Source organism: Stigmatopora nigra, chromosome 3, assembly GCF_051989575.1.
Source record: "Stigmatopora nigra isolate UIUO_SnigA chromosome 3, RoL_Snig_1.1, whole genome shotgun sequence".
Lineage (NCBI taxonomy): Eukaryota > Metazoa > Chordata > Actinopteri > Syngnathiformes > Syngnathidae > Stigmatopora > Stigmatopora nigra.
The window spans coordinates 13,565,883-13,588,985 of NC_135510.1; the positions used below are offsets into that span (position 1 = coordinate 13,565,883).

Sequence of the window (23,103 nt, forward strand, 5' to 3'; positions counted from 1 at the left end):
TGCTGTTTCAGTTCAGATGAAACTCTGCACCTACATGGCCCTCTTTGGAATTGCTTTGATACCTGTGCTCTGAATTGTCTCCAGGTACGATTGATCTCAACCTTTTTTTATAGCCTTCCGTCCAGCTACTTAGACATAGAAGATGTGATTCTGAATGTCTTTATAGGCAAATGATTTTTAATGTCCACACGGACGTTTAGGGAGCTCCCATTTGGGTTGTTTGTATTGTGTTGTTTAGTCGGATAACTGCACATTTAATACGCTTTGTTGGAGGATACAGTGCTGCTGATATGCCTCACAAAAAAAGGCCTTTGTTTTGTATAATACTGTATATAATATTACTTGTGGAAAATTTTAATCTTATTTAATAGTTTATTCAAAATTCCCAAACCTACTTAATTTGTATGTTCTAAAGGGAGGAAAAAATCACTTATTTGATTAAAAAGATTCACTCAAGGGAAGGATTAATTTGGGTGCTACTTAAAACGAAGAGAAAGGTTGAATGATGAAGTTATACTCTTCAAAAACAGCTCAACAATATCTTTTTAAGTGTGCTCTGTTTAACCCCATCCTTCAGATGTTGCTACATTGTATTCAGATAGACATCCCTTTTGAATATTTAAAATGCATTTACACAATAAAAAATATTTACATACAGGCATAAAGGCATACATAGACATTCAGTGGCCACCTCAATAAGTACACTTTCTACTACTGGGTTAAACTTTTGCCTTCAGAACTTCCTCAATTTCTTACATGGCATATATTCAACAAAGTATTAAGCATTGGTCAGATCCTTATTGACATGATGATAAAACACCGTTGCTGCAGACTTGTCGGCACATCCATGATGTCAAATCTTTTTAAAAAAACATCACAATGAAATGTAGTGAATGTGGTAGTTAAATGAATGTTAAATTAAATACTTTAAATAATACAGCATGCATGATGCTTGCTAAGGAAAACTATACAGTGCTATATATGTGCCATTTTGATGCATGGACCATCCAATTTCAAGTTGCAACTCCTTGGTGATGACGAGGCAAAAATTATTGAGTTGTCATTGGAAAGCTGAGATTGTACTCTTAGGGTTACAGTGACTCATTTTGCTATCCCTGTGTCATTTTTACAGTTTATTAGTTGGGGCCCAGGCATTGCAGATTTATAATAATACTCTCTGTCACAGTCTATAAAATGTTGCAATCGGGAAAAAGGTGTTCTGAGAGTTCAGAGATGAAATGCATTGTCATTTTAACTGTGCTCAAAATACTCACTCATTTGTCAACAATTTCTGTTCAATCTCTTATTCGTACTGTGACAGAAACAATCTTCAGGCCATGTTGAATCTTTATTTGCATTTAATCATACAAATCTTTTGGTCAGCAGGTGAGTTCTGTACAACCCTGCAGCAGTTGTTTTAGCATATTAATAAATATAGTGAACACAAAATGTGTTTTTGAAAGTCAATGGATAATAAAAATCTCCTCTCAATATTTTACCAAAGACATAATATCTATCTATGGCTTTTTACTTCATTTTTTTATGGATTAGTGCACCAGAATGATATAAAGCTACATTTGTCAACTAATTTTGAATTATCTACCTTGGTCTTCACCTTCCCCTTTCTTTCCAATTGGCTTAACTTATTCTCTTTGTGCCATCTGTCTGAGATGTCACTTTTTGGTTGCATACCAAATGTAGCCACGTGTCATTTTTGTGTGTCTTTTCAGTATCGTATTGAGCCGTAAGGGTGGGGCTGGGCAACGCACCTATGACACATGAGATACATGCAGTACTTAAAGACAACAGTCACCGTCAGCTGATTTTCGGGTAATCACTCTTGCTTACCGCTGTGTATGTCCAACCTCCCATTGTAGTCCTGCACCCTTTGTATGGTTGTATTTATCGTTGGAATTATCTTGGTAGTTTGCATTCCTTAGTTTACTCACTGAATGCTGTTTTTCGTTGTACTTTTAAATATTCCACATAGTTTGCGTGGCAACTCTGTTTGGCCGTGAGTGCCTTAATAGAAACATTCTTGTACTCCAGAAAACAATTTGGCAAGTGTTTGGGAATTCGTATATTGCTCAATTGGAAGATGGGCCTACCACTGGAGCAATGGTGCTCCCTTCAATTGCAGACATGCCGAGTTTAATAAACACTTTTGTGCAAGAATGGCTCCAGAGAGGAGTTTTAGGTTTTGGTGCAAGTTACACCTCTGCTCTAAGGCAATTTTGGTGAGCATGCAATCAAGGGGTAGGCTGACAGATGCAGTGAAGTGAGGCTAATTTAAATAATGGTAACAGCTTGAAAACAGTAAATTCTACTTTTAGGTCACCAACAAAGATCCAAATCAAAAACTCACCCCAGGCCATGTCGTATCGCCCTGAGCAAGGTATGGCAGGACTCCAGTCTAGACAATCTCTTCATCATAAGTGCTTTCTTTGAATAGTCTTACAAAACCTGCGTTGCCAGGATATATCCTCTGTTGTATGCAATTCCACCCACTGATTCTCTTCAGGTTTCTATCAAAATGCCATCACTTGTTTACATGGTTGTGTACTTGCACTTAATTAGCCCCAATGTAGCAAAACAGCAAGGGTAATTAACATCATTACTAACCCCCTATGCTGAGTATTTCAGCCAATGACATCAGCCCAGCTGGCCAAAGCTCAAGAAAGTTTTTTTTTTTGGCTAAAGCAAGGCCATCTCAAAGCCAAAAATTACAGCTGCAATGTGTGAAACACAAGATTAGCATTAACCGTCTGAATTGGCAACATTGGATAATGAATATGTTACATCATTGTTCAGCTAAGGTTTTATTTTCGAGGGTTAGATACTGACAAGCGTGATTGATTCTTTGTCATGGTGATTTGAAAAAAATATTCTGTCACCACAAACAATGAGTAAACAGCCCACCAACCCCCTTTACTCTATTGTGCTGGTCATGCACAAAAAAAAGGATTTGGTTCATGGTGGTGAGTGGGTTTTCCGCATCAGCCTTATGGGTCCAAGATCAAAGATTTGTTGCCGGGCTCTGGCTTTCTTGTGTGGAGTTTTTCAAATTCCTCTTGTGCCTGCTTTTATTGTTTTTCCCCTAGGTGCTCTTGTTTCCATATACATTCCAAAACATCCATAATAGCCTGATTGAACAGTCCATGTTGCTCCTCGGTATGAATGTGAGTTAAAGGTTTTTTTGTCTCCTTGTGCCCTGCAATTGACTGTTAACCATTTCAGGGCATACCCCACCTATTGCCCATAGTTTCCTCGGATAGGCTCTAGCGCGTCCATGACTGGATGTACACAGGTAGTACGTGATGATATAACTATCTGATCAGGCTCTGCATGGAAGGCATTTCGTTGTACCCATACAATGACAAAAAAGCTATCAATTGTACTTCTAGTTATCATGCTAGATGTCTAGATCCTAGGCTGAAGGTTTTCCACATAGCGTGTAATTGTAAGATGTTGTGTTGGCGGTTCTAGCAAATTGTTTGAAATGCCTTCGGAGACATCTTAGGTTGCAATGATGAACATGAACATTCAATTTGAGGGCTGTGATGAATTCCTGTGGTCCTTGAGAATGATGTCATTTGTCCACTTCATTTCATTCTCATGGCATTGAATTGATTGTAACTGGACTTTTGCAGCTGTCTTAGAAATATTGCGTTCCATTTTTTTCATTCATTGTTCTGTGTAATCATAAAACGAAACGATTTCAGTTGCTTTTTGTCAGCCTTAAACAGGTTTCCAGATTACATGTTTTAGATTTTAGTTGAAACATAAAAAAAACTAAATTGTTGTGATTTTCAGAAACACACTATTGGAATGTCCAGTATCTACCAGCAAATAGTAACTGTAAAGCATTTGTAATAATTAGTTCATTGAATTGGTTGTGAATGGAAATCCAAATTGTTCGTAATAGACCATGTTAGACCCTCAATGCTGTAGGCAAATATTTTCAGAGATATGAACACTTTTTTTCTCCTCCAAAATGAATGTTTGTTTTGGCACTCCAAAGGCAAAGCACCATGCACTTAGTATTTATTCAGAGTTATACAATGTACTGTGTCAAATACCGTGATAGAAATGTAATTAATACCCTAATCCTCCTGTTATGTTTGTGTAACAGTTGCTATTCACAAGTTCATATCCATGTAGGTTAGTGGTCCTGCTCAGAGCACAATTCACAGCAAGCAGTTCTGGTCGATATACCCATGAATCTTTGGTGGTTTGACACAAGAAATATAGAAGCTCCCTTGTAATTATGTTTGCTAACCACATATTGGCATAATTATTCTATCCTAAAATTGGAAATACCTAAATCCCTGTCTGCTTTTAATGTGCATAATACAAATTAATTAATTTTTACCTTGTAGCTTATTGTGGTTTTATATTTCAGTTTTAATGTTTGGATCAGCCATGTATTGAACAGTATTATGCCATTGCTTTTTACTGTGAAGCTCCTGGTATGGGTATTAACATTTTCACCATAAATGGAAATGAATTATGTCAGGTTTTATTCATGAGTCGGAATCCATTCATCTTATGTTTGGAGAAAAAAATCGCCTTGCATGCCTGGCAGGGTTAATGTTTTTCTGAATGAAAAGAAAGTCAAGCAACTCAGCAAAAATAAACAATTATTCAAATTAGGTGGACAATGAAAGCTACAAATGCTACCATTAAATAACCGAGTGCCATTTTTACCGCACGACACGACACATTGTTCTCACTCGAGTGGTGCAAAGACACCCATTTGAAAATGTGTTAAACAGAAAGTCAGTGGTCTAATTGCAGAATTATTTTCAAGAATGCTCTGTGAATATCAAAAATACAAGCAAGGTGAAAAACATAATACAAAGTACACTTTCAGTATTGTGACTGGTGTAGATGTTTTCAGGACATTGTTACAATTGACAACAATTTTGCTTGGATATATTGAACATTTTATCCGCAAGAATAGTCCACACCTGTCAGCTATTGTTTTCTCACCATCTTCACTGCACTCCAATCTACAGGGCATTGATGTCGATTGCTTCATGCAACACATTCTCAGAATACACACTGTGAATTATTGTTTAATGCAAGTAAATATTTCTGAATCACCTTTATATTGTAATTGACTGGATGGTTGGCATTTTTTTTCTTTTTTTTAACATTTCTGATTTTGTTTCCCCCCACATGAGGCTCTAGGTCTCGCAAATGGAAATTGGCAGTGAACTGCCAGAAATATGGTTTAGCGTATGCTACAATATAAGAAATATGGGAACGCATTGAAGCGTTTGCAAATTTGTGTTCTGCTTACCCAATAAACTGAATGTATATATTACTGTGTGAGCACTTTAATCATATTTACAGGCAACCCCTTGTCAACAGGAGCCCTGAGTGCTTGCAAGTCCCCTTTCTGGTACTTGGTACCGTAGCCTTGGTTTCCTTTATTGAGTCATTGCTTCAATGGTTATGATTCTATTCAGCGACAATGCCTTTATTTGTGGAAATTATATTTCATATCGCAGGGTCAGGCTGAACAAGTATTCTAGACCAGGGTTTCCCAACCTTTTTAAGATGTGGCACACTTTTTGCATTGAAAAAATCTCAAGGGAGACCACCATCTGAAATCATTTAATTTAAAACTACTTGGCCTATATTAACAATAGGCATTGTTATCAAGGTTTTATCAGTAGGAATCACATAAACCTCCAAAATAATCACAAAATCAAATTTTTCACACTGACTTTATGTCAACAAAGTTGATGTCTGCGGACCCTGAACAAATTTTGGTTCGAGTGATGCAAAAGTAAGTCATGTAATTTTTAATACTTACATGTTATGACTTTTCTCCATATACTACTTATATCTCCTAATATTAAGCAAAAAATGTGCCCACACAGACTACATCGCCAAAAGTTCATGCCATAGTAACCAAACAACTTCCGGTTCATGTTAGAGAAAACTAAACAACAAAATGACTGTTTCACCATTTGAATCTTATAATTGTATATTCTATAATTTTATGTTCATTATCTTTTGATTTTAACCTTTTAATAGTTTAATTTTAATCTCATTATATTCATATCTTTCTCTCTGAATATTATATTGTGTGACTTATTGCAATTTCCCGCGGCACACCTGACCAATGCTCATGGCACACCAGTGTGCCGTGGCACACTGGTTGGGAAACATTCTTCTCCACTTGCTCTGGCTCTAAAGGTTCAGAAACACTTATCCTCAGTAATAGGATGAAATAAATAGAGAATCCCCTTCAGCTTGTAAAGTCTGATGAGTTTCATGAAGACAGCCTGAGTCTTATTACAAATTGAAAATGCCTAAAATGAAATATTTCATTTTTTTTAGACGTTGTCCTTGTTATTCCAGAATGTCCACCTTAAAGGGAATTTGTTTTTGGAGACACCTTGTTGGTGCCAAGACATCAAATGAAATAATGTTCATCCCACTCATGTTCTTTTCTTAGCAGTCACCAACTAGTTGGGTTATGAATAAGAGTATGAAGCAATATTTCACCTCTTCATTTTTTTTTATCATTCATTTTGTGACCTGCGTCTCTAGCATGAAGAACCCGTTTTACAACACTTTTCAGACACATGGAGCTATAGATAAATATATTAGTTCTCTAATAATAACTTAAGATAATAGCATAGCAAGAGCTTTAGAGGCATAGACTAGAACACCCTGGTAGTGTGTTAAGCCCTATTCTAGCATCCAGCAGGTGCAACATAAAATAAGACCACACAGAGTAGGGCTCACCATCACAAAATTGTTGTAACTTATTACACTTTGCTAAACTAACAAAATTGTATGTGGGTAAAAAAGTAAAGATAAATGACATTACATGTATTGCTTCTTGCTCAATGTAGAGAGGAAGTGAAAAAAAATTAATTCTGTGTGAGAAGGTAGTAGGACCCTTAAATGAGGGCTCTTTCAAGAGGGGTGATGAGATCTAAGTGCACATGGTTATCTCTCTCTTGTGCCCTTTGACTGACTAAGCAACCAGTCTAGGACAGACTTCTATAAAACCAAATCCTCCAACAATGAGGTGCAATACATAGGTAGGGTGTGTGTGTGGCCGTGTGTGTGTGTCTGTGTGCATGGGTTCCACAAAAATAATCAATAGATTCATGAAAATTATTTTCATAGAAAAGTCACTATACATTGAAGTTATGCCCAGGCGAGATGAGAGGTATTTAACAATTTAAGGCACTATTCCAAATTTACTCAGCTCTTGATACTTCATTTTTGTGAAGGTTAAATACAAATAATGTAAATCAAATGAAATGTAACCTCTGCAGTATTGTTCAGTAGCTGCTTAGTTGGTTTCTTAGAGACTAAGGGGATGTGACAATACACCCACTGCTTACCCACAATTCCTTAATAGCTGACTGGACCCTGTCCAACATTAAAACGGAACAGCGGGGGCATGCCTCTGACATCTCTCTCAAACAGTCTTTACTAAAACTATTGGTGGGAAAGAATAGGTTGTACAGTTAAATCCTTTTTTTTTTTATTGTGTTTTCTTTATAGACTGTGTTTAGCAGTATTTTCCCTGTTGCTTTACACTGCCTATGATATTGGTGCTCAATCTTGTGCTATAAGTGGCAGTAAAGGCTGACTGTCAGTCTGAAATAGACATTAAAAGTAACTTTTCTTTCTTCCCAAAAAGACATGGCTATGATGTGCTGGAAAAAAAGCTAAAGGAAGTCTTCAACGAAAGAAGCAGCATCTTGCACCAACTCTCCAAGACAACCAAGGAGCTGAACAACATAAAAGGCAGCATTCAGGTTGGACATTTTCAGTTTCTCTCTGAAAGATATTACGAATTTCTGTATGCTTTTTCAACAAGAACTGTTGTGGGAATGTAAGCGAGAGAAATAATATCAGTTTTTGTATTGTTTATAAATATCGCCCTATTTCGCACACTTCAATTGCCTCTGCTTCCTGAAACTTTCATTGTCGTTAAGATACTGGATTACTAGGATTGTCAAACATTCTATGAAAAATGAAATCATCCTCTATTTAGAAACAAAAGTATGCATCCCTTTTTGGGCGTACAAAGGATGCGCTTTGTCCTATATTGTCATAAAACTCATAAATAGTGTACATTTTGAAAATAGAAAAGAGAAAATGCAGGAAAAGGATTCCCCCACGTCTCCTGCTTTGTGACCAACAAGCATATGAGTATGACAGACAATTCAAAATCCTGCTCATCTCATTGGCTTCTCAGGAAGATAGCAAAGGAATACATTGAAATATGGATGACCAAAACATACTGATTAAATTCTTCTCCACACAAAATTTTCGAGTAATTAAGTGCTTTGATTTGCAAGTTATTGTTTCAATAGACAAAAACAAGATCATGATTATGAAATCCCCCCAAAACGTCAATACATATGCCATATATGTTATTTTATTTTTAAATTGTCTCCTATGTAGACTCCTCTGTCCCCCCATTGGAAGTCTCACAAAACAAAAATTCCATGTTTTTTGTTGTTGTTGTTCTTTATTCCCCCAAACAACACAAACTCAATCAACCACACTTAATTAATTTTTACATTACACACACAGTGCTATATATTTCATTTTGGAACAATATTATTTCATTAAATCCAAGAAGCATTGTGGGTGTAAGCAGATTATGAACAAATGTTAGACAATAATTTTAAGAAAAAAATTAACCGAAATTATACTTAAACAGATTTTATTGTGCTCCTTTATTCTAAATGTAGTCTATCTGATGGATTGCAATGTGTTTTGTGGAAAATATAAGTAAATCAGCTATCAAAGAAAAGATTCACGCCAAGAAAATGTGTGCGTGGGAGGTGTGGGGTGTTTGTGAGTGTGATGTCCTATTTATATGTGGCTATCAATTTCCCCCATGGCAAAATTGGATGTCTTTCTACTGCAGCCAACTATGTTAGGTTCGCTCTGGGCCCTTGGCCAACTTGATGGACAAGGGCAAGATTGCGTTTAGAGGAACATATATTTTGAAGAAAATTTTAACACATACATAATACCAGTGTTGCCGTTTAGGAGAGAATACAAACATCGGGAAAAAGAATATTTTAATCAGCCACTGATAAGATGAGTTGCTCTCAAGTTTCAGGTCAAGACTCAAACATTAACATTATCTTGATTGAAGAGATTTATTCTTGGCAGTCATATCCACACTCCCATGCTGCCTTTGTGTGATCACCTTCACCTATTTAAAACATCAATGTTTTATTTCATTTTTCAAAATCTAAAACATCATTCAAAAAAAAGTTGATTGATTCACATGAAATGTTACAAAATGGTGGACAGGAATGTACAGATTTAATAAAATTTCAGTGTCCATAAAGTTAACTCATAGCAAAGAACAACATTGGTTGAAGGAGCAACTAAATTGACAGACTTGATTTCAAGTGTAACAAAGTCACAGCATAACATTTGAAAAAGTACTAATAAATGTCTCTTTAATAGTATATATTAGCATTTCTTGTTTTTTGAAAATGCCGATGAAATATAACTGAATTTTAGAACAGGAGAAAAGCACACATTTTCCTGCTTTTTACCATACTGAAATGTCTTAATTATCTAGTTTTACACAATCCAGCAGCAATGCCAAAGGGTGTTGGAAGAAATTTCTTAAGATGTCACTGGAAATGTCGGCAGAGCCCTTTGTCGGTAAACTTGTTGGATGACCCACAGTGCTTGTGGCAGGTGCGAATTTGCCCTTTTCCAAACAACTTTGATTCCCTGTTCACAAAATAAACTGCTGTGCAGTAGGAAAATGTAAGGTAGCAATTTTATTTTGTCTATCTTAATTCGTGAAGATACGTTTCATTTGTTTTGAAGATTATATTGTCTTTAAGGATGTAATTACCGTATTCATTCATTGTTAATTGTCAAATTACTTTCTGGTCAACGAATAAACCGAGTGGTTCATAGAGCCCCACTTGCACCATGCTTGCACAACACACAGAACGACCCTGAAGTTGTACCTGGCCTTGTACTGCATTTATTACACGCTTTAGTGGTTGTGTCTGGCTGGACATGTCAGGATTGTGCAGGTGCCTTGCCAAACCTGACTTTGAATAAATATGCATTGTTTGCCATGAATAGAATATTCTGTTATAAAAAAATCTTATCTGTTACATCTTAAATAGCATATCCAAAAGATCCGAAATTGAGCCACCTGATGGCTTCACTTGTCTCTCCGTTATGGAGTAGTCTGCCTTTCGCTCTGTCAGCTGGGATAGAATTGTCTCCGTTTCTCAAATTTCTGGTGTGTTGGGGCATTCGGAAGTCATTCTGGACGACGAAGATCTTGGAATTTTAATATCAATCTTTTTTTTCATTCATTAATTTCTGAACCCTGAATCAGTGGCCAGCCAATCACAGGGCAGGAGGAGAAGGACAACCTTCACTCTCAAACATTTAAAGTGTCCAATCACCCTACCATGCATGTCTCTGGAATGTGGGAGGAAACCGAAGTATCCGTAGAAAACCCATGCAGGCCCGGGGAGAACATGCAAAATCCACACAGGTGGACGAACCTGAATTTGAACCCGAGAGTTTGAGGCAGACGTGCTAACCACTAAAGGCCGCCCTCACTCTCTTTGTATTTAGCCTAAATATATTGGTATATGACTTTCTGCACATATCATCCTGCTCTACCTCAAGTTGAGTCGAGTGTTACATTTCGGACCATCTGAGCGAGTCAAGTCAAAGTGGAGTGGTCACTCTCCGAGTAATCCAATTCAACTTGTCTGCTCCCAATTTGGCATAGCCTCGAGCCATTTTAAACATGATGTCCCAAGATTGGCATACCATTCTTTGGGTATGTTTGCGTATTTCTCTTAGCAGAACCTCTCAAGCTCTTCCATGGTGGATAAAACGCGCCTGTACACATTTTTCATCTCTTTCATCTTCTTAATGTTCTTCTGGTGCCTTTTGGCAAAATTTGGATTTTTTTTCTGTTGTTTTTTTTACCAAGGAGTGGCTTTTTCCTGGACACTCTACTGTACAGTGTAGATTAATGGAATGCTGCAGAGGATGGGGTTTCTTTGGAGACTTCTCTTCTTTCTTCAAAGGAGGACAAGAGTTCTTACAGAGCAGTAGCCAAGGGATAGTTGGAAGAACCCCCCCCCCCCCCCCTCTCCCCATACACTCGGACAAATCAAAGCACTGTTTAAAATGGTGGAAACGGTGAAGCAGTGTGGATGCTTTCTAGCACCATGGCGAAATTGCTCCTTTGCTGAATCTTGAAGCAAGTGCACGACTACTTAACATTAATGAAGTTTGGAATTTTAATCTTTGGGCTTTGTGAACTTGAAATATTTTGCCATGCTCGTGTGAGTTTTTTTCCCTTATGTTTCTGATTCTCTATTCAGACAGTCATAAAAGTCCACATGTAATTATTCAAAGTACATGTGTAAATGTAATCTGCATTTGATTGGTTACCAGTTTAGTCAGCATGGAAATGAAAATCACGTGATAAGCCACTGTTCACAAGAAATCCTAGCCAAGACGAGCACTGTAGAAAAACGGAAGCATATCAGCATGTTAAACAACAGTCAAGTTTTAAAATAATCTCATGTGACATGTTCCATGATGGTGGTTCAAACTCAAAAGATTTGTATTAGGCATCATTTTCTGAAAATGGGTCATATTCTAAATTGTACAACAAAGGCTTTAGAAGTTCCAATGTAATTCAAAACACATTTCCACTTTCATTGCATAACTCAAAAAGGCTTTGGTTGATTTAATATTCATTTGTAAACAGTGCCTGCCTCATTCCTGAACATAAATGTGAATGAAGGCCGTTGCAGAGTGAGAAGAAACAATCCCCTACAACCAGGATAAATAGGGTGTATGGAAATGTGATTGCCACGGAATTCACTTGAAGCATTTTTTTTTAAACTCTAATTTGGGAGCAAATAGCCTTTCTATTTTTTGGGGAATAGTAGCCCAATCTGTAGAAAACACAAATACCTTTTAAGGAACTGTCAAGCAATCAGGAAATAATCCAGAATGAGTCTTAATAAAAAAAAATCTGCATTTCTGCTTATACCCCTTATTAGGAAGAACCAAGCCAGATCGTTTGAGGCTATATCTTGTTCATTCTGGGGCATCAACATTTCAACATCTGCTGCATAATTACATGTTGTTGGCATGCATCCCAATTATTTGAAGCTTCATCTGGTTTTCCTGGGACTTCAAGGATATTTTATTACAGATAAATCTAGCTTGAAACTGTTTTCTAATTGAATCATAGTCCTTTGGGTGGAACGGGTTAAGCATATTTGTTTGCCCTGACACTCACTTAGGGGTCAACGACAGCTACAACTTGGGCTTTTCCAGTTGAGGGGTCGCCATAATGATTACAACATTTTCCATTCCACCCTGTCCTTTGCATCACCTACACCAGCCACTTTTATGTTCTTCCACACTACATCCATACATGTATCTTCTCATAGGTCGACCTCTATTCCCTGTTTGCTGGCAATTCCATCCTCAACATGCTTCTACTTATATAGTCCCTATCTCTCCTCCAGACTTGTCCAAACTATCAAAGTCTGCTATATCTGACCTAGTCTCCAAAATGTCTAACCATTACTGTCCATCTCATTTTTAATCCTATCCAACCTGGTCACTCCAAAAGAGAACCTCAGTGTTTTCATCTCTGCTACTTCTAGCTATGCTTCCTTTCTTTTTCTTAGACCGACTGTCTCTTTAGCCATACACAATGTCTGTCCTCTAGACCTTTCCCTTAATCATTGCTGATATTCTCCTATCATATAACACACCTGATACTTTCCTCCAACTAGACCAGCCTGGCTGGACACTTTTTTTTGTACTTCATTCATCCCATAGGGGTCATTGTGTAATAATGCAAATGCAAACATCTTTTTTTTTGTCTTTCTCCCTTTTAGTCATTGAAAAACGGTGACTCAGTCACCAAAAAGGACGTGCAAAGGATTTTGGAGCTCAGCCACAAACAAAGGTAAAGACGCATCAGCAAATACTTTGCACTTGAAGTCGCAAGCACTCCCTATTCAAATATTAATATTGACATATTTATAATTAAATATTAACAGATTTAATTATTAAATAAAAATGTACAGTGCCGCGTTGTGGAATAATTCAATAATCCCTTCGCCACCAGTATCATCAATCACTTAACAAGTGTCTTTTTTGGCATTCATGCACACCTCAATCCACCCAAATATGAAGTAAGATACGGTCGCAAAAAAACTCTTGTTTTGGCAATATATCTTTTTGTAAGTGAGCTGGAAAACTGTTTACCTAAAGTGCTTCACCAGTTAGGATTGTCTGATTAATGTAGTGTGTAATGAGACTGTTAATGATTAGGAGTCGTTCATGGCCTGCTTGCTCTCTGAAACGTCAGACTGATTAAAGCCCAACCTCCTACATGCAGTATCTGAATAGCCAATCAATAGCCTTTCACCAATGCATGGCAAGTCTCCTCTGATGAAGCTGAGAATCATAGAGCAGCACCTAAGCTCTGTGTTGCTTATCGAGCACTGGACTGAAATATTGGGAGCAATTGTTATCAAGCCAGTGGTTTGCTACGTGTGCTAAGTGTAATCATTAACTGATTCCGTTATTATAAAAGACGTAATCAATCAAAAGTTGCCTGTTTCTTGTCATCTCTTTCACTTCCCCATTGTACAATTTTAAATTAACGTGCTCTACTGTTCTGTTCTTTCCTGGCTGAATCAGTTATGAGATTTCAAACGGCAACAAAACTGAGAAAACATCATGATTGAGCCTTTCATAAAGCTTTTTGACCTCTTGTGTCATTTTCACTTCTCTCTGGTTCTGTGTGAGTCTCACATTTGTAGTGCCCTTTCCTGTCGATTTGGAGGAAATATATTTTTTTTTCATTTTGCTTGTAAAAGTCTGTTCAAGTAAGGGACACAGGACTAAGACTGAGACTAAAAATGAAATGCCAAAGCAGCCGTGGGTGGCCGGTTGCTGAAAAGGAAATAGTTTTCAAGGATTTTGCCAATGCCAAAACGTAACACCACTGGCATGTAATAACTTTGTGCTCCTTATTAAGCAAAGAGATTCTTTCAAACCATTAAGGAACTATTCAGACATAGCCGCCCAACTCTTCCAATGACTGTATATACGTGGTCACCATGTAATGCCACAGTTGTGCTTTAACATAAATGTTTCCAACTGATTTTAGACTTTTGTCCCATTTTTTTTAAACTGTTAAAATGAATTACTGTTATAGTATTGGAGCATCAGCATCAGATAGCCTTTTGCATTCATCTCAAAAATCATATTGCACTTAGCACGAGTAGAGTCTTTATAGTATGAAATGTATTATGATGTACAATAAATAATTTATACTATGGTTTAATCATATCCACACACTCATGAACTTAATTTCATTTACATTTGTCATGGCCCATTTAATTAAAAATTACTTTAATATGATTTGGAACTGAATAGCCACAAGAGAGACATGAAGTAATATTGCACTTGATTAAGAGGCCATTAGGAAAACAGATGGAAAAACAAAGGTTTTGACATTGTAGCAAGGAAATTTCAGTAATATAATGAAAACTTGCTGACGAATTCAACATGTTTAATTCAAGTAGTGAAACATCTCTTCATTTACTAAGCCTTGTGCAAAACATATCTGCATTACTCACCCTTGAAATGGAAAAAAAAACTATAAATGTTGATGCAAAATGAAAGTAAGAAAGATTTATTTCATTAGTCTTTGGATTGCAAAATTTTAAGTCAGAATAGGTATGTATAAATTGTTATTCAAGTTTTCCATCTGCCTCATGGTGATAATTGTACCCTACCTTCAAGTGTAACTCGCATGGCCCAACAAAGAAATAAATATAGTAGTATGTATTTGGAGGGTCCCGGTGGTTGAGTGGTCGTCCTCACGGTTCTGGGGTCCTGGGTTCGATCCCAGGTCAGTCTTCCTGTGTGGAGTTTGCATGTTCTCTGTGGGGTTGCTTGGGTTTTCTCCCACATTCCAAAAACATGCATGGTAGGCCTTTTGAACACTGAATTGCTCCTAGGTAAGAGTGTGAGCATGAATGGCTGGACACCAATTCATTTTGTCCCCCACCTGGTTCCCAATGTCAGCTGGGATAGGCTCCAGCACCCCTCAGGACCCCCGTGAGGATAAGTGGTTCAGTATAACAAGTGGTTAGCGCATTGGCCGCACAGCTCTGCGGTCCTGGGTTTAAATACAGGTCACGTCCCATTTTTGTGTAGTTTGCATGTTTTTGCCAGGCCTGCGTGGGTTTCCTCCAGGTACTCCGGTTTTGTCACATTCCAAAAATATGCATGGCAGGCTTCAGCACACCCCGCGACCCTAATGAGGATAAAGCGGTTCAGAAAATGAGATGAGAAGAGAAGGAGATATATGAAGCACATCATTTTACATGCTATAGATAAAGAGCTTGAGGGAACATTGTGTCAAGTATAGCTTTCCAGGGTAGAGCCACTGTGCATCAAAGTATCTAAAAATGTGCATAAGGTATGCTAACAGTTTCTCATTTGCTTCTCAATTGACAGAGACGAGATGAAGTCCCTCCAGGCTGCCCTGCAGAAGCAGCTGGATGAGGCGAATGACAGAGCTGAGAAGCAGCAAGCCACAGTAAGACAGACCTGACCAGCAACATCTGGTCATTTCCAACTTGTCCTGTCACCTGTCACATGGGCCCCTCAGTGATCCAGGCTTATTAGTTAGTAGCTCTCTCTGTCAGCTCCTTCACTCAACACTTGACACTCTTAGAAAATGGCAAGAGAAAATGGTCTGTCCCCTTCATTCAAACACCAACTAAAGATTAATAAGTGTGAGCAAGGTCAGCAAAATGGACTTGTGGTTAGTTTGGTAGCTTCCCTACAATGAGGTTGGTGTTGGCTTGTTATTTTTTACTTGAATCGAGCAACTGCATGCAGCACCTTCATATCTATGCAACTATTCACAAATCAGAATTTTTTAAACATTACATCTGATAAATGTTTTTGTTGCGATTGGGGGATGTGCATCTCCTTCAATGTTAATTTAAATGTACTCCGCACTGTTCTGTTGAGACATAATGAATTTAGGATATTTGGCCGAGTGCTAATTTACTTGACAATATCTGCAAGATAAATAAGATCGATTTTATTTCATGACTTTCCTCTGAATTAAGTCTTTAGTTTTGTGGGGATGCAAAACATATTAATCAATTTAGCTTTAGTCACCTGTGGTTCTTACAACAAATTCTCCAAACCAAATCAAATTAAATGATCAGATTAATGTCTGTCTATGACTACCTTACTGAATTTTTTTTTTTTCCCGAGGCTGAATGAATCATTAACAAGCATGGATTGAATTACGATGCGAAACACATGTCCAACCAATATCTTTTCCATTCAATTTAACATCCAGAGCAAAGATTACTGTCAGCTAATTTGTAGCCTTGGTCCACAGCCAAAGGAAAGCACCATGTTCCTCAGCTGTACTAGTCACTGAAGTAGGAAGAGTATAAAAGAACTACTTTAGGGAGTATCTCCACCGGGATGAAAGCTGTTGTTTTTCCTGAATGGTACAAATACGTAATTTCATTTTCTGAGTGTATGGGAAATTTACCTCACTGCTGTGTATGTTTTAAGCTTATTTCGACAGGGTTGTCCACAAGGCTTGATGGAGCGAACAATTCCTGTGCTGTAATTATCGTATAAAAGCACCATCAACGATTTACGATGAGGTTAAATGCAAGGCAGAACACGCTGTGCATTTTCCTTTCATACTCGTGAAAAATATGGCTAATTTTTGTGCTTGTTCATAGGGTGACTTGCACATTGTAAAAGTTAAACTAATAAATAATAATAAAAGCATAAATTAAAAGAAAAGAAAATAAGAAGCCCCCTCTTTCGTTTAGTTGTACAATAATAAACAGTGCGATGCATAAAATCATGTGCCTTCATTGTTCTGGGTATTTGTATTAAGCTCCAATGTATAATTTTCTTTTTTTAGAATAAAATTCATGTGGATTTATGCTATCAATCTTCTCCTTTTGAAATTCAAAATTATAAACATAAATGGAAAAAAAAGAGGGGTGCGGCCCAGTGATTTGCACGTCGGCCTCACAGTTCTGGGATCAAGGTTTCAATTACAGCTTGCTCCTCACTGTGTGGAGATTGCATGTTCTCCCTGAGCTCGTGTGGGTTTTCTCTGGGTACTCTGGTTCCCTTCCACATGCCAAAAACATGCAGAGTAGGCCGGTATAACTATCTCAATTGCCTCTAGATATGAGCGTGAGCGTGAAGTGTTGTCCGTCTCCTTGTACCCTGGGATTGCCTGGCCACCAGTTCCGGTGTGTCCCCACCTGGTGCCCACAGTTAGCTGGTATACGCTCAGCATAAATGAATGAAACAAGTGAGTAAAATCACCAAGCATTATGAGGCCATACTATACAATTCCTTTTTGGGAATAGGCTCTGACAGGTATTATATAAGGTGTGTTTGTCTACTCACTTGCTGGCTTTAGTGCCATTTGTAAAGTTTGGGTAATGAAAGTTCAAACATGGTTTGTTTTTTATCTATTTACTTTTTAGGAAGTGGGACTGGTGCTATATTCAGTAATTTTATAAAAGTAATATTTCCTGGCCACTCTAGTTTTCTTTTTTCTTTTTTATATTTCAGCAGCTTACAATTACTTGCTGTTCTAGCTAATTCACAGGAGATCCGGCTAATAAAGGCTGCCGATCGCAATACACATTTATCAAGCGTAAGGTGTCTTCACATGCTTGTACGAATCCAACAATCATCAGTGATGAATGAACTAGAGTACATAAATTTGAACCAAATTCTCAAGAACTGTAGGCACAGGGAGGACCGAGGACTCGCTGTTGAGACCATCCCTTGGGATCCTCCCGAGAAAGCTGGTTGAAGTGCCTGGGGAGAGAGTAGACTAGGCTTCCCTGTTGAAGCTGCTGCCTCCGCAAGCCGACGTCAGATAAGCAGGGGAAATTGAATGGATAGATGTCTTCTGGCCATGCCATTTTTAGCCTGCATATCATAAGATGCATGGTATGCCACCATCCCTTGTCAGTGAAAGCATGATTATTTAAGTCTTGTAGAAGTAATTTGCAGTGTGTTCCTCTAAAGTGAGTCCTATCTATGTATTTGAAGTCAATCAAAATTACATTGGCGTCATTTCTGTTCCTTTATAGAATATAACCTGGGAATTGCTCTTTGTGGGGAATAGACAATCCCTGACCAGGCTGTTCTCATTTGTGGTTCCCAGATGATGGGATGAGCACTTACATGCAGACAGGGTAGAGGTGTCTTTTTTCCCATATTACCAATTTTCTTGAAAATGAATCTACCCACCCTACTTTCTAATAGAATATGTTATCAATTCAAACTCTTACCCTTCTGCACCTGGTATTGACTCATCTTTTGTCACAGAACTGATTGAGTACATTATTTCCAACCCATCCTATTTAAGAGTGCCTTTTACTGGATAACATAAAAAACAGTTATTATTTAAGGGGAAAAAATGTAATACTCATCATAAAAACATTCAATTCAATTTAATATGTTTCTAATAATATAATTAATTAGACTAGTTCATTCAAGTAACATGTATCCAATTAGAGACGATAAGTTAATAAGAACACAATGTAATTCAGGAAAATGAATCTTCAAATTTAAAGTTTACAAATAAATTGGCATGATGTGTTCTATTAAACTGGGTTTGTCGGCTGTGACGAAGGCTGAATGGTCATTTGCCTTATTTTTGGATCTGGATCAACTGACTTGGTTTAGTTTACAGTTTTACAGGTGTCTTTCTGATACGAAATCAATTATTACATGATGATTGACTTCTTGCCACCAGATCTATCTTGACGACCTTTCAAAGGGTCATCATCTACCTGCACTTGTCGCTTTATTGTCGGTGAATAGCTCTTGTTTGTGTTTTGGGCCACCATTCTGTTGTTTTTCTTCTGTTTTGGTGTTTCTTTTGTTTTTTTTTTTGTTTTTGTTTCTTTTCTTTTGTTGGTTCAGGTCATGACTTTGTAAAGATCAGTCGGGTTATTTTACGTACGCCAAGCTTTCACAACCTTGTTTTTACTTCACTTTGTACACTGCTGAAATGTGGAATTGGCCATCCTCAAATTGTTCCCACAAAGGAAGCATGGCACTGGACAAAATATCAGACCAGATCAGAAGGCTGGATGATTCCACAGTTTGGAAAATATCATCCATCTGCAGTTCTAACAGTGCAGAGATGTACAGTATATTTGTCCTCTTCCTTATTGCTATGGAAGAACGTTCACTTATTTGGGTCTTGGGCCAAAGAACATTCATAATGACAGGAGCATTCTGTTCTGTCTTCAGGTTAAACTGATTAAAGCAGAGATGGAGAAGAAAACCAAAATCATTAAGGATTTACAGCAAGAGGTGAGTAATCTATTAAATATTCAAAGTTCATTTGAATACTTGCATACACGAGTGTTTTTTTTCCTTTTTTTTATTCATCAGTTTTTATCTATTTGGAATGAATTTTTGTATGAAACCGCAAATAAGGTATTAACCTCAACCCCCATCTATACATTTTATTGATATAAAGGGACTATAATTGCAGTGGCGGCTGGTGATAAATAATACCGAGTGGGATGAACACTTGCATGTAGTATTGTATGTTGGCTGCAAAGTGTCAGTTATATTGCAATTTCTGAATATTTTGCAAAAGGAAACAAAAAAATAAATGCACATATTGCAATCGCAACAACATGAATACAAAAGGGGAACAATGAAAGCAGACTAATACAATATAAGTAGACATGAGGACAACTGCTGCCACATACACACTATCAGTAAAAAAAACATTATTTATACACAAAAAAGACAGTTATCTCACAGTACATATTCTATGGTAGTAAACATTACCAGCTAACATCATACAATAATCTTAGCTGGATGACTACTTCTGAAAAGCCTAAGGCCTAAAACTGAGCAGTGTTTAATAAAAGGGAAGTATAAATCGTTAATGGATGAGTAGTTTGCACGTCAATCTCACAATCCCAAGATCAAGGGTTCAATCTCAACATCTGACATTCTTGTGTAGAGTTTGTATCTTTTCCCCGTGGCTGTCTGGGTTTTCCATGCATAATCTGATTTCCTCCCACATCCTAAAAATCATACATTCTAAGATAATTGACCATTTCAAACTGCCCCTAGCTGCTGAACAATTCAGGATGTAACGTTTCCTCCTTGACATAGTTAGCAGAGATACCAGTACCCTCGCATACTTCTTGAGGATAAGCGGCAATGAATGCACAGATAAAGCATTCATTCATTCATTTTTCATTTGTATACTCACAAGAGTTTTGTGGATGCTGGAGCCTATCCCAGCCAACAATGGGCAGTGGGCAAGGGACATCCGGAAGTGTTACCCAGCCAATCACAGGCCACAAAGAGATGCATGCTTTTGGAATGTGGGAGGACACCGGGGTGCAAAACAAGACCCATGCATGTAAGGGGGAACATGCAAACTCCAATCGGGAAGGTCAGAACCCACTGTGGAATGATCCCTCAATCTCAGAACTGTAAGGGGAGTGTGCTAACCGCTTGACCACCAAACCACTCATGATTAACAATTAAAATCAAGTAGACAGTTGTTTGCTATTTGTCAGGTTGTATTTCGTGCTGTGTCCGATTGGGTTTCCCTGCCCTAGTAAGTTTCTTTTGACCGTAGTTTTATTGTTAGTTTCTTGAAGTGGTTCTTTTAGGGTTTTTTTTTTTTTTTGTAAATAAATACTTTTTAAGTTTTCATCAGTTTGCCTTGTGATTCCCTGCACCGTCCACCCAAACGCGAGCCAGCTGAGCGTAGCAGTTTAGAGGACGCTCTTTGTTTGTCCTATAATTAGTTTAGTTTGTTATACATTTTTTTCATTGTGTCCCTGACACAGAATCATCAGGCCACGATGCTTGCGATGCACTGGCAGATGTCTCAACCAGTTGCTCCGTCATCATATGATTGCTTAATTGCTGACATTTGCTTTTTTCTGTCCCAGATCTACATCACTTAGAAAATGCCCTTCCAAGGTTTCTGGGCCAATGTAATCACATACAGTAAGGATCGTTTGTGCTCAGCAGAACATCTCTGACATCTGTGATGACCTGACATTTAAACTGGGTGCATGCAGAGAATCTATTAGCGTGTCACTTACCCAAATGTATTGTGCTCGGAAAGTCAAACAGCAATAGTGTTAAACTATTGGGGTAAAACCTTTAAAGTCTGCCACAATGAGTTTAGAACAAATACCATCCAATTGTATTAACTTTTAATCCAGTTCAGGATAAAACTGTTGCTATTAATATAAGCCATATTCATTGCACAAGGCATAGTATTTTTAGTAGCATGAGGAAAATCCTACATGAGGAAAATTACAAAATTTGCATTTTAAAAAAGTATTTATTTTATAAAACAAAAAAATATCTCATTTTATAACTATTTTTAAAAATCTCCTTTGATAAAAAATAAGCTATGAAATTTCAGAGTCAAGCTGGAATGGCTCTCTTTTCTTGTAATTATCCCATCGTAGCCTTAGTCGTTAAAAGTGGGTTGTGATCATCCACACAAATCTTGTGTACTGGTTTCTGGCTTACGAAAAACATTGAAGAATGTCTCACAGTACATGGGCCCTGCTGAGTTTCTTCAGCCGTGCACATTGAATTGTAATAGACAACTTTGCCACACATTACTTTCATTCTGGTTTAATCAATGAATAAATTAATAATCTCAGCAATGGCATTAAAATGATACAAATGACTAAACAGATAAACTTGAATGAACATGAAATAAAAAATAAAATAACCCATTGTGCAAATGTAAAAAAAAATATATTTTTTAATTTCTATTTTTTTTAACATTTGCACAATTGGGTTAATAGGCATTCTCTCTAAAAGTGAGCAGGAGAGAAGTGTTATTGTTCACTTTCTTAGCCATATTGAGAACTTACACCTTTTTGACGATAGTCCTCATTCTCTATTGCGTTTTTTAGGCGTAGCAACATTCACGCGAGTGTGAGGGCGATCCGACCTGCATGATAGATCGGAACTATTTTATCAAATAAAATACCCCAAAATCGCGACTTATATATTTTTTCCCCTTTCATTAAGCATTTATTGTGCGGTGCGACTTTTACTCGGCTGTGATTTATAGACGTAAAAATACGGTAATCGAACGCTCCTCCTATAACCCTGAACATTTTCAGGAAATAGGCACATTTTCATCTTGTTACAGCATATAGCACCATATGAAACAGCAAGCTAACATTAATTTTTAATGAGGTGAAAAGATGCTTCAAAAAAGTTTTTTTTTCCCAGCAAATTCACACAAAACACTTAGCTGTGGGATGTTAACAATATAAAGAATTAATAGTGTTCTCATTTTGTAGCTGGTATTACTCGATGACTCAATAACCACAGCAAGAACAAAGAGTCTGTGAGCACCATCAAGATGTCAGAAGTAATTTCACACATATGATTGCTGAAGAGCACTAGTGAAAAATGGAGCTTTAAGTGAAATGGAAAGGGATGAGAAGTGAGGTAATGTCACTTTTTACTCAGAGATGGCAGGTGATAGACAGTCTAATGGACTTTGTTCATAAATAAAAGAAAGTAGGCCTGACTTGTTTTGCAAAGGATGGGAAGGAGTTAGTTCTATTTGCATTGCGATGATTGCATATTATGGCTTGGTTAGTTTTGGGATTACATTGGACCCTTAGCTCGAGAACAGGAATGTGATTTTAAAAATCTGTTATTTAAATTCATTGCAAAATTGGAACCAAGCAAAACAGTTATCAAAACTTGAAGAAACAAGTTGTGTCAAAAATAGATAGCCCTGACTTTTTAACCCATTTTTTTCCATTGTCCATTATTTTCTTTCACAGATTTTTCTTTCATAACTTTATTTTCATCTATCTTAATACTCCCTACCATACTTCTTAATCCCCTTTTTAATACAGTAGCAGGAGTCTTGGGTATAAATTAAAATTCTATGCAGATATACTCTTACCTATAGTAACTCACGCTTGTGTCCATCCC

The 23,103-nt window shown here is 37.4% G+C and overlaps 1 protein-coding gene across 1 annotated transcript in view; it reads left to right on the plus strand.

Annotated features, from left to right (window-relative positions):
- The window catches only part of luzp2 (leucine zipper protein 2), a 75,538-nt gene that overhangs the window by 25,728 nt on the left and 26,707 nt on the right, over window positions 1-23,103 (plus strand). The window contains exons 2-5 of the mRNA XM_077713881.1: window positions 7,679-7,796; window positions 12,930-13,000; window positions 15,571-15,652; window positions 19,390-19,452. Coding sequence (XP_077570007.1) covers window positions 7,679-7,796; window positions 12,930-13,000; window positions 15,571-15,652; window positions 19,390-19,452 — 334 coding nt within the window. The remainder of the gene's footprint in view (window positions 1-7,678; window positions 7,797-12,929; window positions 13,001-15,570; window positions 15,653-19,389; window positions 19,453-23,103) is intronic.